We start from the raw sequence: 14,225 nt of genomic DNA on the forward strand, positions 1-14,225 counted from the left end.
CTGCTAATTCTCAGAATTACAAAAGGACTGGTCACAGTCCTTTTGTAATGGGGAAGTCTTAGAAATAATTATTTTTTAAACTTCAATATTTTTATGTGATTGCAGTTTGGTTGGTTGCTCTTGGTTTACAGTATATAGGTTTTGCTAGATCTCATATGCATATTTAGTACACTGTATAAGGATACAGAATAGCCAGTATTATATTTTTCTATAGAAGCATCAGAAAGAATATACTTTTATAAATTTGTTTTCTATGTATTTTTTCCTATTTTCTCTTTTAAACTTACCCCTCCATAACCAAACTCTAAGATAAAGAAAACTTTAATCCTAATAGCAATAAGCTATTTTGGTATGTCTAATATAAGAAAATAAAGTTCTATACTAATGGCCATTTATGTGGGTACATATGTGAACACAGTGTGGAAGTTGATAGTTTTATGGGCAAAATGGCTTATGCAAATCAATAAAATAAACCTTAGATGAAATACACATTTTTAGGTTTTTCTAAAAAGCTGACCTTTTAAATAAGGAAATTCTATCCATTACTTACTTTTCTCGAGAGCCGATTAAGACAGTTTTGTGCATAATACTGTGATTGATACTGAAATTTGTGATAGCCCAACAAAAGGCAAGAATGCAATCAATTTGCAGCCTGTATAATTGGTTCCTACATTGGAAAAAATTTCCTCCAATCTATGAATACACCCACACCTCACTTAACAGATTGTTTTATAAAAGTCATGACAAAGAACATCAGTTTCCCTGTCTCAGCCATCTCAGACATCTGTTTTGCCATTAATCAGCAGTGTTTGTGCTCTATGGAAAATGCAAACATTTCATCTTAAAAGGACCTCAAATCAAATCTCTTTCAACCAACAACAAGACGGCTTGCTTAGGTCTTTTGAGAGTAAAGCAACTTCAAAACCTAGGCTCAGGGGCACTAACAACTATTTCAGAAAAGAAAAAGATAAAAGATAGGCCCTTCACTTATAACCCGCTAAGAATGCTCAGAAAATTGGAAATACATTTTTTTTGGAAGGAAAACCATAACCAACAATTGCCAAAAATCTCTTCACCTTTGAACCCTCAGAAATCTGAAGATTATTCATATCAGGCAGAGCAGCATCAAAGCTAGCCATCCTGGTGTTAAAGGAGTGAGGGTCAGCAGAGGTCAGATCACAGGCGGTCGTGAGTGATTCCATGGGGTTAGTCTCCTCCGAAGGAGAGAGATTCATGATCTGTTGAGAAAGCAAAGGAAACACAATGTCGTGTGACGTTCCCATTCTTTACAAGCTCTGATTACTTTTTACATAAGAGTACAAACTGGTTGCTAGTGGACAGGTACTAACTGTTGAACATATTAATACATACTTCACTGTCATTAGAACTTAAACACCTCAGCTGGCAAGGCCCAGCACTGTGAGACACAAAGACCCCTTCTCTTTCCAGAAAACCCCATCAAAATGTCTGTCTTATTTCCTCAAACTTCAGATGTTGAAGGAATTTTTTTTTTTTTTCAAAGAAAGAGTTCAGCATAATAAGTTATTTAGGGAAAATCTAGGCCTGAACAAATCTGACGGCATTCAGGGCTTATGAAACCCTCAGCATTTGTCTCCATTTGCACCCTCCAGAGAAGAAGCTGGTTAGAATCAGACAGGCTTCACCCGACAATCTCAGGTTTGAGTTTGGCAGCTGTGGGAAGTTTCTTCAGCTGCAACTGCAAACTGCCCTGCTGCCTGAATGACAAAGAGCAGTCTCCCAGTTTCTTGGGAAGAAGAGGAGGAGAGTTCCTACTTACGAGGTCAGAGTGCTCCAGGATCTGGCTGGTGGTGAGGTCCTCCTCCTCAGAGGACTCGTCAGAATCCTCGTGGTTCATTTTATTGAGGCTAGGAGAGCTTCCTGAGAGCTGGCGCTCCTCCAGCAGCTGCAGGTCACACTTGTCCAGACTGTCCAAAGAACGCCTGCGGACTCCCCAGTTGAAGTTGTCCATACTCTCGCCCTGAAATCACACCATCAGCTGCTTTTTAAGGCCAGAATTCTCCCGCATGTACAGCTTCACACATCTGATCAGTCATAGCTTAGCATCAATATTTTCATTATGAACTCTCAAGCCCTCACCTCACGGACATGGGCACCAATGATTTTGCTTACGCGTTGTGAAGAGTAGTAAAACGGCACACTGGTTTTCACCTAAATGCGTGTTAGGTCAGATAGATGTGATCATACACTGTCTTTGGCACAGTGGGTAACACTGTTTTACAAGTTGATTTGGGGGTACTCTTAAAGAGCCATGTTAACAAAAAGCTATCAGAAAGAGACTGTTATTATTAGAACAACTTCAACAGAGGTGTTCCTTACCCACTCCCTGACCCCCACTGTTTAGTACTGTTGTCCAGAGAACAAAGTAACGGCTATGCTTGTGGCATAGTCCACACCTTCTTGGTATTAAGTCGAAGAGCATTAGGTACACATTCCAGCCTGTTTCTGCCACAGCAGTTTTCACAGATAAAATGCAGAGTTAAAGGGTGTCAGAGAGCAGCTGGGCACAGTCAGACAATCATGCACGATGCAGAGGCCAGAGCAGCAAGGCTTCAGTTTTGCTTTAGGCTCATCTTTAAATAATTGTCCCAACACAGGAAACAGTTTGCTCCCTGGACCAAGGACTATTGCTGAATTGTACATGTGCACTGAGAAACTGGGTTAAGTGGCAAGGTAGAGTGTTACAGAAAGATTTCAGATATATCTCAGATTGTCTCTACAAATTACCATATATTAAGTTTATTTAATTGAATATAATTTTTTCCCCCTAAAAACAAATCTGGGTTTTATTTCTCTCTCCAGGAATAAAGCAAGAGAAATATTACTCACCCATTGGTGAGCAAATTTGAACCTAAACCAAACAGATTAGTAATCTGAATACAATCTAGCACAGAATCTTATCATTTACATTAGTCATTTGAAACACAGATGGTTCACTGAAATCAACTTTCTCATGAGAGCTCAGTAAATAGCATAATCATATAATTTTCAGGGAGAGATGTAAATTACTATTAAAATTAATGAGTTTTTCCCTCTGGTTTTATGGGTCTATTTTTTCTGGTTCCTAATAAAATAAAGCCTACCATTCTCACAGATCTCTGGTATAATAGATGCTTAGCTTTTCAAAAGTCTGTTTTGGCTATTCATGGTGGAAGGCAATGGGTAAGAATCCTGAACACATTCTGGATATTATGTGGAAATTATCATTATTCACCCCATTTATGATTATCCTTAGGACTGTTTGATTATACAACTCATTATTTGATTTCTATAGTTTATAGCTCTATCTGTACCTTTTATCTGTAACTACTGTGATACATTACCACCAAATGATTGTTTTTTTTTTCCTGGTAGAGAAGGCTTACTATTGTGCTGGTATTTTAAAACAGCTGTTTCAGGGAAAGAATGAAAAAAATGTGGAAGAGGCAAGAGTTCCAGGAAGAAAAAGAAAACACAGTATTGAAGAAATAAAGAGGGTAAAGAAAAATGAGATTACAAAACAGAGAAAAAGGAATGTGACAATTACTGGGAGAAATGTACAACTGTGAAACAGTTTCACAGAACTGATTCTCTTGCACCGAATCAATGGATGGACTGGATGAACTGTCTGAGGCAGCAATTCTGGAAGTCCCCCACCCTGAGCCTGGCTTGCACTGAGCTGGCAGAGAGATATATCCAGGGCCAGAGAGTGCTGCACTGGGCACGGAGTGCCGCTGTTGATCTGACCACAGTTCAGGTGAAGACCTGAATCAGTCAGGCGTGGGAACTGGGAGTCAGGGAAGCTGTCCTCGCAGGGATGATATTTGGTGTCTTGCTGGAGGATGCAGTAATTGCATTGGAGGCAAGGATGTTGAAACCGTTTCCCTAGTGGTGGCTGAGGGGTTGAGAGCAACAGTAGCCTGGCCTGTGTTGGAGTCTGTGGTGATTAAAAGTCCACCAGGCCTTGTCACAGCACAGGACTACCCCTACTGGGAGAGCTGCCTTTCAGCCTCCCCACACCCAGATGTCATGTTTGTATTTTATGTCACCTTTGGGGTCAAAAGCCAAAACTGTTTCTGTGTGTGAGAAGACTGAGAAGGTGGCTAACTGTCCTTGATGGACAGTGTGCGTATGTCGGTTATCACACCTAAATAACCACTCAGGGTTCATACAGAGATGAGAAAATATTCACAATGGAATACTCTAGAAGTGTTGGAAGTAATATTCATTGATATTGGAATACCAAAAAAAGAATTATTGTTGAAGGAACTTAGAAGTCAAAACATGTTCCCCCAAATGACCCTACTCAGACTTAAGCCTATAAGACATGGATCTAGTGTGCTCATAGGTCACTTTGTCCAGGATAACACTGGCTTATGCCTGTTGTCTGGGTGTAATTATTACCAGACTCCTTTTTAGTTGCAAAAGGGTCCTCACTTGGATAGTCACTTACCCTACAAAGATAGCTCTTAATTCCTAGAAAATAAAAGCAGTTGATTGGAAGTGGGTATGGTGTATTGTTTAGATAAAGCTTGTTGATTTCACTTTTAATAAAAGAATTAAACCACAAAACCAAACCATGCCAGTTGTACAGCTGCCTAATGAGAAATTATAGGATTTCTATGGATCATACTTAAAAACTCACCTTCCCTCAAGAGAGAAAATTATGCAACTTCCAGAACTAGACATATAAAGATTTTAAAACATACATTTTAAAATGTATTTATACTTTCAGAAAATATTTTCTCCCTAGAGCAACCAAGAAAAATACTTCTATCACACACATCTCAATATAAATGTGCAAATAGGCATACATACTCTCCAAGGGGAGAAAAAGCAATTATGTTGTTATAAATCTGCAATGATGCAAAACACCTACTAGCATATCTGAATTGAAAATAGCATCATCTTACCTGAAGTTCCTGGGTAGCAGATTGAATGGACAGAAAAACAAATAAGAGGTCTATTTAAGATGATTATATTACAGATACTCAAGTGCATTTGTCTTAGTTTTAACACAACAGCAACTAACAGTGCTAACAGTATATACTTCAGTAGAGGCACCTTTAAAAAAAGGCAAAGATACACAAACCCCAAAGAGAAGAATTAGTACCAAACACCGGAAATTCCAGATCTCTTAGCAGTGGATGATGTAGCTGGTAACAAATCATAAATACAATTTCCGAAATAGCTTTCCACTTCTGTCTTGGTCTGTCTCCTCAACACTTTTTTTTTGGAATGTCTAAATTTTTATTTGTGAGAAAACTGTGAAATGTCATGGAAAGACTAATGAGGGTCATCTGCTGGGGGAAAAAAGGTGGCATCACCTGATCCTGCCCACAAAAGCAGAAGTGTTTGTGATCAGGCTGTTTCACTGCTGAGGTGCAATTAACAGCAAAGACATAGCACCCTTTAAGGATTCTGAAGAGTTCAAAGGCAAACCATTAAAGATTTAGTCAATACACTGAGACTAACGAAAGGGAATCAATATGACAAGAACCTTGTCTGTCTTTTTTTATAAATGTGTTTTGATCTAGAAGCCAAATATGCTTACCTTTTGCAGAAGAGGAAATACTGAAATTATTCACCAGTGACAGTACAAAGGAACAGACACTTAGAATGCCTATTCTGTGCCCGAAATTATGTGAAAAGCTTTACAAAGGTCACCTTACTTGATCCCTCACATCAACTCTACAGGCAGGTATTATCATCCCCATTTGACAGATGAGGACACCAAGAGAAGCTACTTCGAGGCTTAAACTGGGTCAGAGATTGAGCTAAAATCAGAGCTGGACCTGCTTTGACTATCTGTGACTCTGTAAGCAGGCTAGAATCCCTTACTGTAACCTTGTGGAGAAGTAACATTCTCAAATAGTTTATTTTATTTGGATAAAGTACATACTGTCACACTCTTGTGTTTCTTATAAAATCATAATCATTTGTTTTCAAATAATGAGCATCTAAGGTTTTCCTTATTTTGATAGAAATAAGTCAGTTCTGCAGTTGTGTCTGATTCTTCCACTTGATAGCATTCCTGCCAGATCCCTTCACGTAGCCCATTTGTCTTTGTATGAGACTGAAAAAAAATGATGCCTCTCTTGTTTATCAATTTTTTCCTCCTTAGTTTAACTTACAGAGTGAAAAGGGTACTACCTAAGCTTGAATTCTAGCCTGAGAGCAAAGATGAGGTCAGTTGCCCAAATCAGGAAGTTATTAATCTTTTGACATTCCATATACCTCTAGCTCATTTTGAAAGTATTCAAAACAGCTGCATTTTGCATTACACTTTTTAAACAATTCTCACCACATTTACTTGTTGATTTCTTTATTGCTAGTTATGGTTAACACAGAAAACTGCAGAACTTTTTACTGGTTCAAGAAAATTCAAGGTGAAGAGCTGACATGTTTTAAAGGTGCCTTTAGACTCTTAAAAGGACTAGATCTGATAAACCTGTTTTCAGGGAAGAATTGGTGAGGAAAACATCCTTCATTCTGAGGACATGACTCTCCCTTGCTGGCACAGACAGCCAGGGTCATCAGTGGCCAGTAAGGACAAAAATAGACAGCTCCATGACCTAGCTTTGACATAAGTGGATTGGTCAGCAACTTCCCTTCTTTTAGGGAAGGTAAGCAGTTACCTGAAGTATCATTTTCCACAAGTTTATAATTAGGAGATGCCCACCTGCCACAGGGCTTCCCTGGTGGCTCAGATGGTAAAGAATCTGCCTGCAGTGCGAGAGACCCAGGTTCAATCACCAGGTTGGGAAAATCCCCAGGAGGGGAATGGCAACCCACTTCAGTATTCTTGCCTGGAGAATCCTATGGACAGAGGAGCCTGGCAGGCTACAGCCCATGGGGTTGCAAAGTCATGTCAGACTTGACACAACTGAGTGACTAACACTACTACTACTACCTACCATAGGATATGATAAGCTTGGAACCTTGGCTTCCATTTGAACTGCGTGACTGGCAGAAAGCCCTCTATCTGGGAAGTATAATGTGCAGCCCACCACACACCAGGCTGGGTAGCAGGCATTTTTACAGACGGCAACCTCACCGAAGGGAACTTAGTGTCCATCCCAGGAGGAAAAAGCCTGCCTCTCAGCTGGAATATGCCCCCAAGCTACTGAAACAGTGCTCCTCCTTCCATCCCAGTTTTCAAAAACATGAGTCATAACTGAAGCACCTTATTACCACAATTATCACTCAGATACACAGATCTGCATCTGCCTGTTCAGACTTGAATTCAGATGCTCCAGGTGTCAAAAACCAGCCAAAAACAGAGCCAGGAGCTCTCTTATATGTTAAATCTAGTTTCAAGTTCTGAGGATTTCAAACCACAAAGATGCCAGGCCCTCAGGCTCCGATGGCAGGCTGTAGCAGGCAAACTTTGAAATCATCACATAAAAGCAACTTCACGCTGAAAATAATGAAATGCTTCGCATGTTTTTCCCAGGCACCAGAGAACAGGCTGAGACCGCCAATGTTTCTGTTTTTTTTTTTTTTTTTAAAGTTTGCCTTCAGACTGTACACACACAGAGTCACCGTGTGGCCATTCAAAGTCAGATCTCTGCCATTTAGAAAGAACTTGGAACCGCTTTGGCTCTGGGCTCAGACAGGAAGGGTGGGGTGACTTTTGCCCAAGTTAAGCTGTTGTACTTTGAATAAACTGATCCAAAATAAAGTTTACAAGCTTTCTAATTAAAGAACTCACTATTTAGCAGGTAGAAAGAAACCGTTTCATTAGCAAAGAAAAGGCTGAGCGGATGGTTTTCACTGAGCCTGTGCCTACCTCTCCATCCTCCAGCTCCACGTCTAGGAAGTCGAAGTCTCTGAAGACCCGGAACTGCTGCTCGCTGTTGGTGTCATCCATGTTCTCCTGCTCCCGGGCCCCGTCCTCAGACGACACCAGGCTCGTCTGATGCTCCAGCAGGTCCAGGTCCCCGCACGACGAGAAGATCACCTGTGAACCAAGAGGGCTCTCCTGAGAAACCGCTCTCCCTTCGGTGGATTGAGCTACAGAACCCGTAACTGGCTCCTCGTAGCACTGTATTTCCAGTACACACCTAATTCCTTAAGTGGGTATTTTTAGAATGTTCTTTTATTATTTATGTTGGACAGGTGCCTTCAGATTAAACTCGTTGCAAAGATGCAAGTTCATGTACTAGGAAAATGTTCGAGTCAAATAGTTGCTTCTTAATGAAGACTGGATCCTACGTGTGTGTGCGTGTGTGTTTCAACTGAGCGTGTCTGTGTTCACAGACAGTCTGCAGCAGCCAAGAAATTTTCCATTGTTTCTACACTGACCAAGGTTAGAGACCGTATAGATTCACACACACATGCACATCACATACATATTATCATGTAAGGTTTTAAGGACTACTGATGCCAACAAGATATGTTACTGTAGAATGAAGTGTGAGAGCAAAGGATTTAACCCTTTGAGAGAGAAACCAGGAGCTGGTAAAGAAAGAGAAAGCTAAGTCAAGAAGTACAGAACTTGTTCATCTGAATTACAGAAGAGAAGCCGAGCAGCCGTGTTCAGAATTCACACTTAGATTCCTGTCCTGTTTATTTAAACAAAACTTTTTTTTTCCTATTAAAATTTTAATATGTCAGAATTTTAAAATTATATGTTTAGGTTCATTTTTCTTGGGCCATTTTAATATAACTTCTCAGGAATAACAGACTTGAAATAAATCTGAATGTTTTGCCATGCAGCCTCTCCTGAACATAGACTGACATTAAACAAAATGAACAGTGTTCTTTTAATTTAACCATTATAACCTCTTGGTCTTCCTTGAAAGTAAAAATCCATAAGAATTTAAATATAACAATTGTCTCTCAACAGGAAAAAGTAGATGGATTTTAAATATACTTTTTTTTTCCCCTCCAGTGTTTTAAGAACAGTCATAGGATTTGCACTAGGTTTTTATAAAATGGCACAACACACCGTCTGTACAGGGATTGCAAATGGGTCCACGAGATAAACAGCGCTGAGGACCAGCCACCTAGTCAGGGAGATGAGAGACGAGGATTCTTTTTTTTTTTTTAATTGGAGTATAGCTGCTTTATAATGCTGTGTTAGTTTCTACTGTATAGTAGAGTGAATCAGCTCTATGTGTGTATACATCCCCTCTTTAGGCCTCCTTCCCAGGAGGTGAGGACAGAGCACTGAGTGGAGTTCCCTGTGCTATAAGGGAGGTTCTCATTAGTCATCTGTCAGTATTTTATACATAGTATCCACAGTGTTCAGTTCAGTGGGCTCAGTTGTGTCAGACTCTCTGCAACCCCGTGAATCGCAGCATGCCAGGCCTCCCTGTCCATCACCAACTCCCGGAGTTCACGCAAACCCATGTCCATTGAGTTGGTGATCAGTAGTGTATATATTGTCAATCCCAATCTCCCAGTTCATCCCACCTGTCCTTCTGCTTGGTATCCATATTTGTTCCTACTTTCTGTGTCTCTGCGTCTGCTTTGCAAATAAGTTCACCTGCACCATTTTTCTAGGTTCCACATAAAAGTGGTATTACATGGTATTTGTTCTTCTCTTTCTGACTGACTTCACTCTATGACAGTGTCACGGTCCATCCACGAAGAGACCAGCACTGATTTCCTCAGCTGAGTGCTCCCTTTCCTAGTTAGTGCGGCTTTTCTTATTCGTAACACAGTAAACAATTCTAGCTTGAAAGGCCACAGCACAGAAGCAGGCAGTTGGGGTCTGACGGGGAAAGTGTAACCACAGGGGTGGAGAGAAACGGCCCTCGCTGGCTGTGCTGCTGTGGAGATAAAGGCTGCCATTCCCCTCCCTGGGGCTGGGAGGCTCCTCCGCCCTCCCTGTCGTCAGCCCTGGTCCCTCGGCCCTCAGTGATGTCACAGGAGCAGCAGCAAACCCACCAACCAGCAACTTGGAAGGTGACTTCAAAGCAGGCAATGCTGCTTGCTGGAGCACATTCCAGGAGGATAATAAGTATCAGCCTTTACTCTAGGTACCTATGAGTCTCTCATATTTCACCTGGTCATGAACTACATTAGCATATACATTTTGGAATTTTAAAAGCAACTCCCCATGTATAACATGTATACTGTCTATGGTGAAACAGATCACCAGCCCAGGTGGGATGCATGAGACAAGTGCTCGGGCCTGGTGCACTGGGAAGACCCAGAGGAATCGGGTGGAGAGGGAGGTGGGAGGGGGGATCGGGATGGGGAATACGTGTAAATCTATGGCTGATTCATATCAATGTATGACAAACCCCCCCCCCCCAAAAAAAAAGGAAAAAAAAAATACAATAAACTTGACAGGTTTCAAAAAATAAATAAATAAATAAATAAAATAAAAATAAAAATCTACTCTATACCACAGACCTATATAAAAAAAAAATAAAAATAAAAAATACAAAAATAAATAAATAAAAGCAACTCCCCAGAGAAACCATTTGCTGGTTCTGATTTTACTTGAGAAATAACTTGGTTTGCGATCTTTTCTGGTTACATTATAATAAAGACGCTACAATACAGGTGAAATAAAAATACCTGGCAAAACCAAACCTTTTGCTGCAGTGTTCTCACACACAATTTCCTAAATTTTTAAAACTTCAGAAGTTAACTTCTGGTACTTTAGTTATTCATTTTATTTCAAAGCCCAATGGTATATTTTTTTTTCCAACTGTAATATCAATAGAAGTTTATGCAAGAAAAAAACGTATCACTGTTTTCACCTTTACATGAGTAAAATAGTGACATCATGTTAAGAAATGTGTGTACAGAGTAAAATTATACACCAAAGGAACGTGTATCATGTACAGTAGTGCAGGAGACAGTCACATATACCTATTTTAGGAAAGTCTGGGTATATTCTTTAAAAATCAACATACTAAAAAATAAAAATAATTTGAGTTTTTATTTGCCAACTTGAGTTTTTATTTACCAACTGGAGCAGACAGCCAGTAACATCTTTCATTGTTTCTGAAGTAAGTCATAAAAATCATAGTGTGGCGAGAAGTCTAAGAGACTGATCAAGATGATGGATGTCATACTTGTAGTTCATAGTTGAATCCTCTAAACTACATGACCAAAAGCAAAAGTGGTAACGATACCAAAATAAATATGATACATGACAGAACTTACTGATGGATTCTTGCTTAATCCTACTTCTTGGCCACACAGAGAAAGGACGTGCACCAACTTCTCTTTGGTCCTCTTCTGGAAAAGAAGCACACAGGCAGGTTTTAATCTGGGGACCTGTGATCAAATCCACTCTAATCCTGTGGCCATCAGCCACACAGGACCAATCCACCTGAGATGTAGCCAGTGAGAATAGAGAGATGTAAAACACATGAAGATTTGGTGTGAAAAAAGAGTGTGAAATGTCTCATCAATGATTATAAATTGAAAAATATTTTAGATATATTAACTAAAATTTTACTAAAATTAACTTGACCTGCCTTTTTTTTTTAACTTTTTTTTCAAAAGATGACTGTTAGAAATATTTAAATGAGGCTCACATTGTATATCTACTGGACAGTGCTGATCTGGATATTCCTGAGGGAGGGGATAAGAAAGTCAATCCCTTAGTTCTTCAGTTCAGTTCAGTTCAGTCACTCAGTCGTGTCCGACTCTTTGCGACCCCATGAATCGTAGCACTCCAGGCCTCCTATCCATCACCTACTCCCGGAGTTTACTCAAACTCATGTCCATCGAGTTGGTGATGCCATCCAGCCATCTCATCCTCTGTCGTCCCCTTCTCCTCCTGTCCCCAGTCCCTCCCAGCATCAGGGTCTTTTCCAATGAGTCAACTCTTCGCATGAGGTGGCCAAAGTATTGGAGTTTCAGCTTCAGCATCAGTCCTTCCAATGAACACCCAGGACTGATCTCCTTTAGGATGGACTGGTTGGATCTCCTTGCAGTCCAAGGGACTCTCAAGAGTCTTCTCCAACACCACAGTTCAAAAGCATCAATTTTTCGGTGCTCAGCTTTCTTCACAGTTCAACTCTCACATCCATACATGACAACTGGAAAAACCATAGCCTTGACCAGACGGACCTTTGTTGGCAAAGTAATGTCTCTGGTTTTTAATATGCTATCTAGGTTGGTCATAACTTTCCTTCCAAGGAGTAAGCGTCTTTTAATTTCATGGCTGCAGTCACCATCTGCAGTGATTTTGGAGCCCCAAAAATGAAGTCTGACACTGTTTGCACTGTCTCCCCATCTATTTCCCATGGAGTGATGGGACCAGATGCCGTGATCTTAGTTCTCTGAATGTTGAATTTTAAGCCAACTTTTTCACTCTCCTCTTTCACTTTCATCAAGAGGCTTTTAAGTTCCTCTTCACTTTCTGCCATAAGGGTGGTGTCATCTGCATATCTGAGGTTATTGATATTTCTCCCGGCAATCTTGATTCCAGCTTGTGCTTCTTCCAGCCCAGCCTTTCTTATGATGTACTCTGCATATAAGTTAAATAAGCAGGGTGACAATACACAGCCTTGACGTATTCCTTTTCCTATTTGGAACCAGTCTGTTGTTCCAAGTCCAGTTCTAAGTGTTGCTTCCTGACCTGCATACAGGTTTCTCAAGAGGCAGGTCAGGTGGTCTGGTATTCCCATCTCTTTCAGAATTTTCCACAGTTTATTGTGATCCACACAGTCAAAGGCTTTGGCTTAGTCAATAAAGCAGAAATAGATGTTTTTCTGGAACTTTCTTGCTTTTTCGATGATCTAGCGGACATTGGCAATTTGATCTCTGGTTCCTCTGCCTTTTCTAAAACCAGCTTGAACATCTGGAAGTTCTCGGTTCACATATTGCTGAAGCCTGGCTTGGAGAATTTTGAGTATTACTTTACTAGCGTGTGAGATGAGTGCAATTGTGTGGTAGTTTGAGCATTCTTTGGCATTGCCTTTCTTAGGGATTGGAATGAAAACTGACCTTTTCCAGTCCTGTGGCCACTGCTGAGTTTTCCAAATTTGCTGGCATATTGAGTGCAGCACTTTCACAGCATCACCTTTCAGGATTTGAAATAGCTCAACTGGAATTCCATCACATCCACTAGCTTTGTTCGTAGTGAAGCCTCCTAAGGCCCACTTGACTTCACATTCCAGGATGTCTAGCTCTAGGTCAGTGATCACACCATTGTGATTATCTGGGTCGTGAAGATCTTTTTTGTACAGTTCTTCTGTGTATTCTTGCCACCTCTTCTTAATATCTGCTGCTTCTGTTAGGTCCATACCATTTTGGTCCTTTATCGAACCCATCTTTGCCTGAAATGTTCCCTTGGTGTCTCTAATTTTCTTGAAGAGATCTCTAGTCTTTCCCATTCTGTTGTTTTCCTCTATTTCTTTGCATTGATCGCTGAGGAAGGCTTTCTTATCTCTCCTGGCTATTCTTTGGAACTCTGCATTCAAATGGGAATATCTTTCCTTTTCTCCTTTGCTTTTCGCTTCTCTTCTTTTCACAGCTATTTGTAAGGCCTCCTCAGACAACCATTTTGCCTTTTTGCATTTCTTTTCCTTGGGGATGGTCTTGATCCCTGTCTCCTGTACAATGTCACGAACCTCCATCCATAGTTCATCAGGCTGTCTATCAGATCTAGTCCCTTAAATCTATTTCTCACTTCCACTGTACAGTCATAAGGGATTTGATTTAGGTCATACCTGAATGGTCTAGTGGTTTCCCCTACTTTCTTCAATTTAAATCTGAATTTGGCAATAAGGAGTTCATGATCTGAGCCACAGTCAGCTCCTGGTCTTGTTTATTACTCCCCTTGGTCATCTTTCTTGTGTGCTACAATTTTCAGTCATTAGCAGGCCCTTCCTTATACCTAAATTAAATCTCTTATGTTACAACACAAATCTCTTTACCCCAAATGGGAGGATAGCTTTACTTTCTGCAGAATTAAATTTGATTATTTGCAAGGCATGTTAAATCTTTCTCAACTTATTCTTCCTATAGTTAAACAGATTCAATTCCTTTTGCTTTTCTTCATAAACCTTACTTTTCAGTTCCTTAAGCATTGGGATTCTTCCACAAATCATCACATTTTCCAATGACATAAACTAGGTCTCAGAATGATGGGTGAGTTGAGAACGAAAAAGATGAGTAACCACAGCCTAAAAAATGTCAACGTGCTTCAGAACTATTCTTATTAAAGCAATCACCCTAATCGCTTGAAAATGATTTTTTTTTTCCTTTTTAACCTGATTTAAGTTAAT

The 14,225-nt window shown here is 40.2% G+C and overlaps 1 protein-coding gene across 4 annotated transcripts in view; it reads right to left on the reverse strand.

Moving 5' to 3' along the window:
* The window catches only part of FRY (FRY microtubule binding protein), a 425,432-nt gene that overhangs the window by 22,631 nt on the left and 388,576 nt on the right, over positions 1-14,225 (reverse strand). For all 4 annotated transcript variants that reach the window (XM_061133663.1, XM_061133660.1, XM_061133661.1 and 1 more), the window contains 4 exons: positions 11,149-11,223; positions 7,811-7,981; positions 1,799-1,999; positions 1,077-1,238 (listed from right to left, as the gene is read on the reverse strand). In XM_061133663.1, the coding sequence (XP_060989646.1) occupies positions 1,077-1,238; positions 1,799-1,999; positions 7,811-7,981; positions 11,149-11,223 (609 nt within the window). The remainder of the gene's footprint in view (positions 1-1,076; positions 1,239-1,798; positions 2,000-7,810; positions 7,982-11,148; positions 11,224-14,225) is intronic.

Source organism: Dama dama, chromosome 30 (genome assembly GCF_033118175.1).
Source record: "Dama dama isolate Ldn47 chromosome 30, ASM3311817v1, whole genome shotgun sequence".
In the NCBI taxonomy this organism is placed as follows: domain Eukaryota; kingdom Metazoa; phylum Chordata; class Mammalia; order Artiodactyla; family Cervidae; genus Dama; species Dama dama.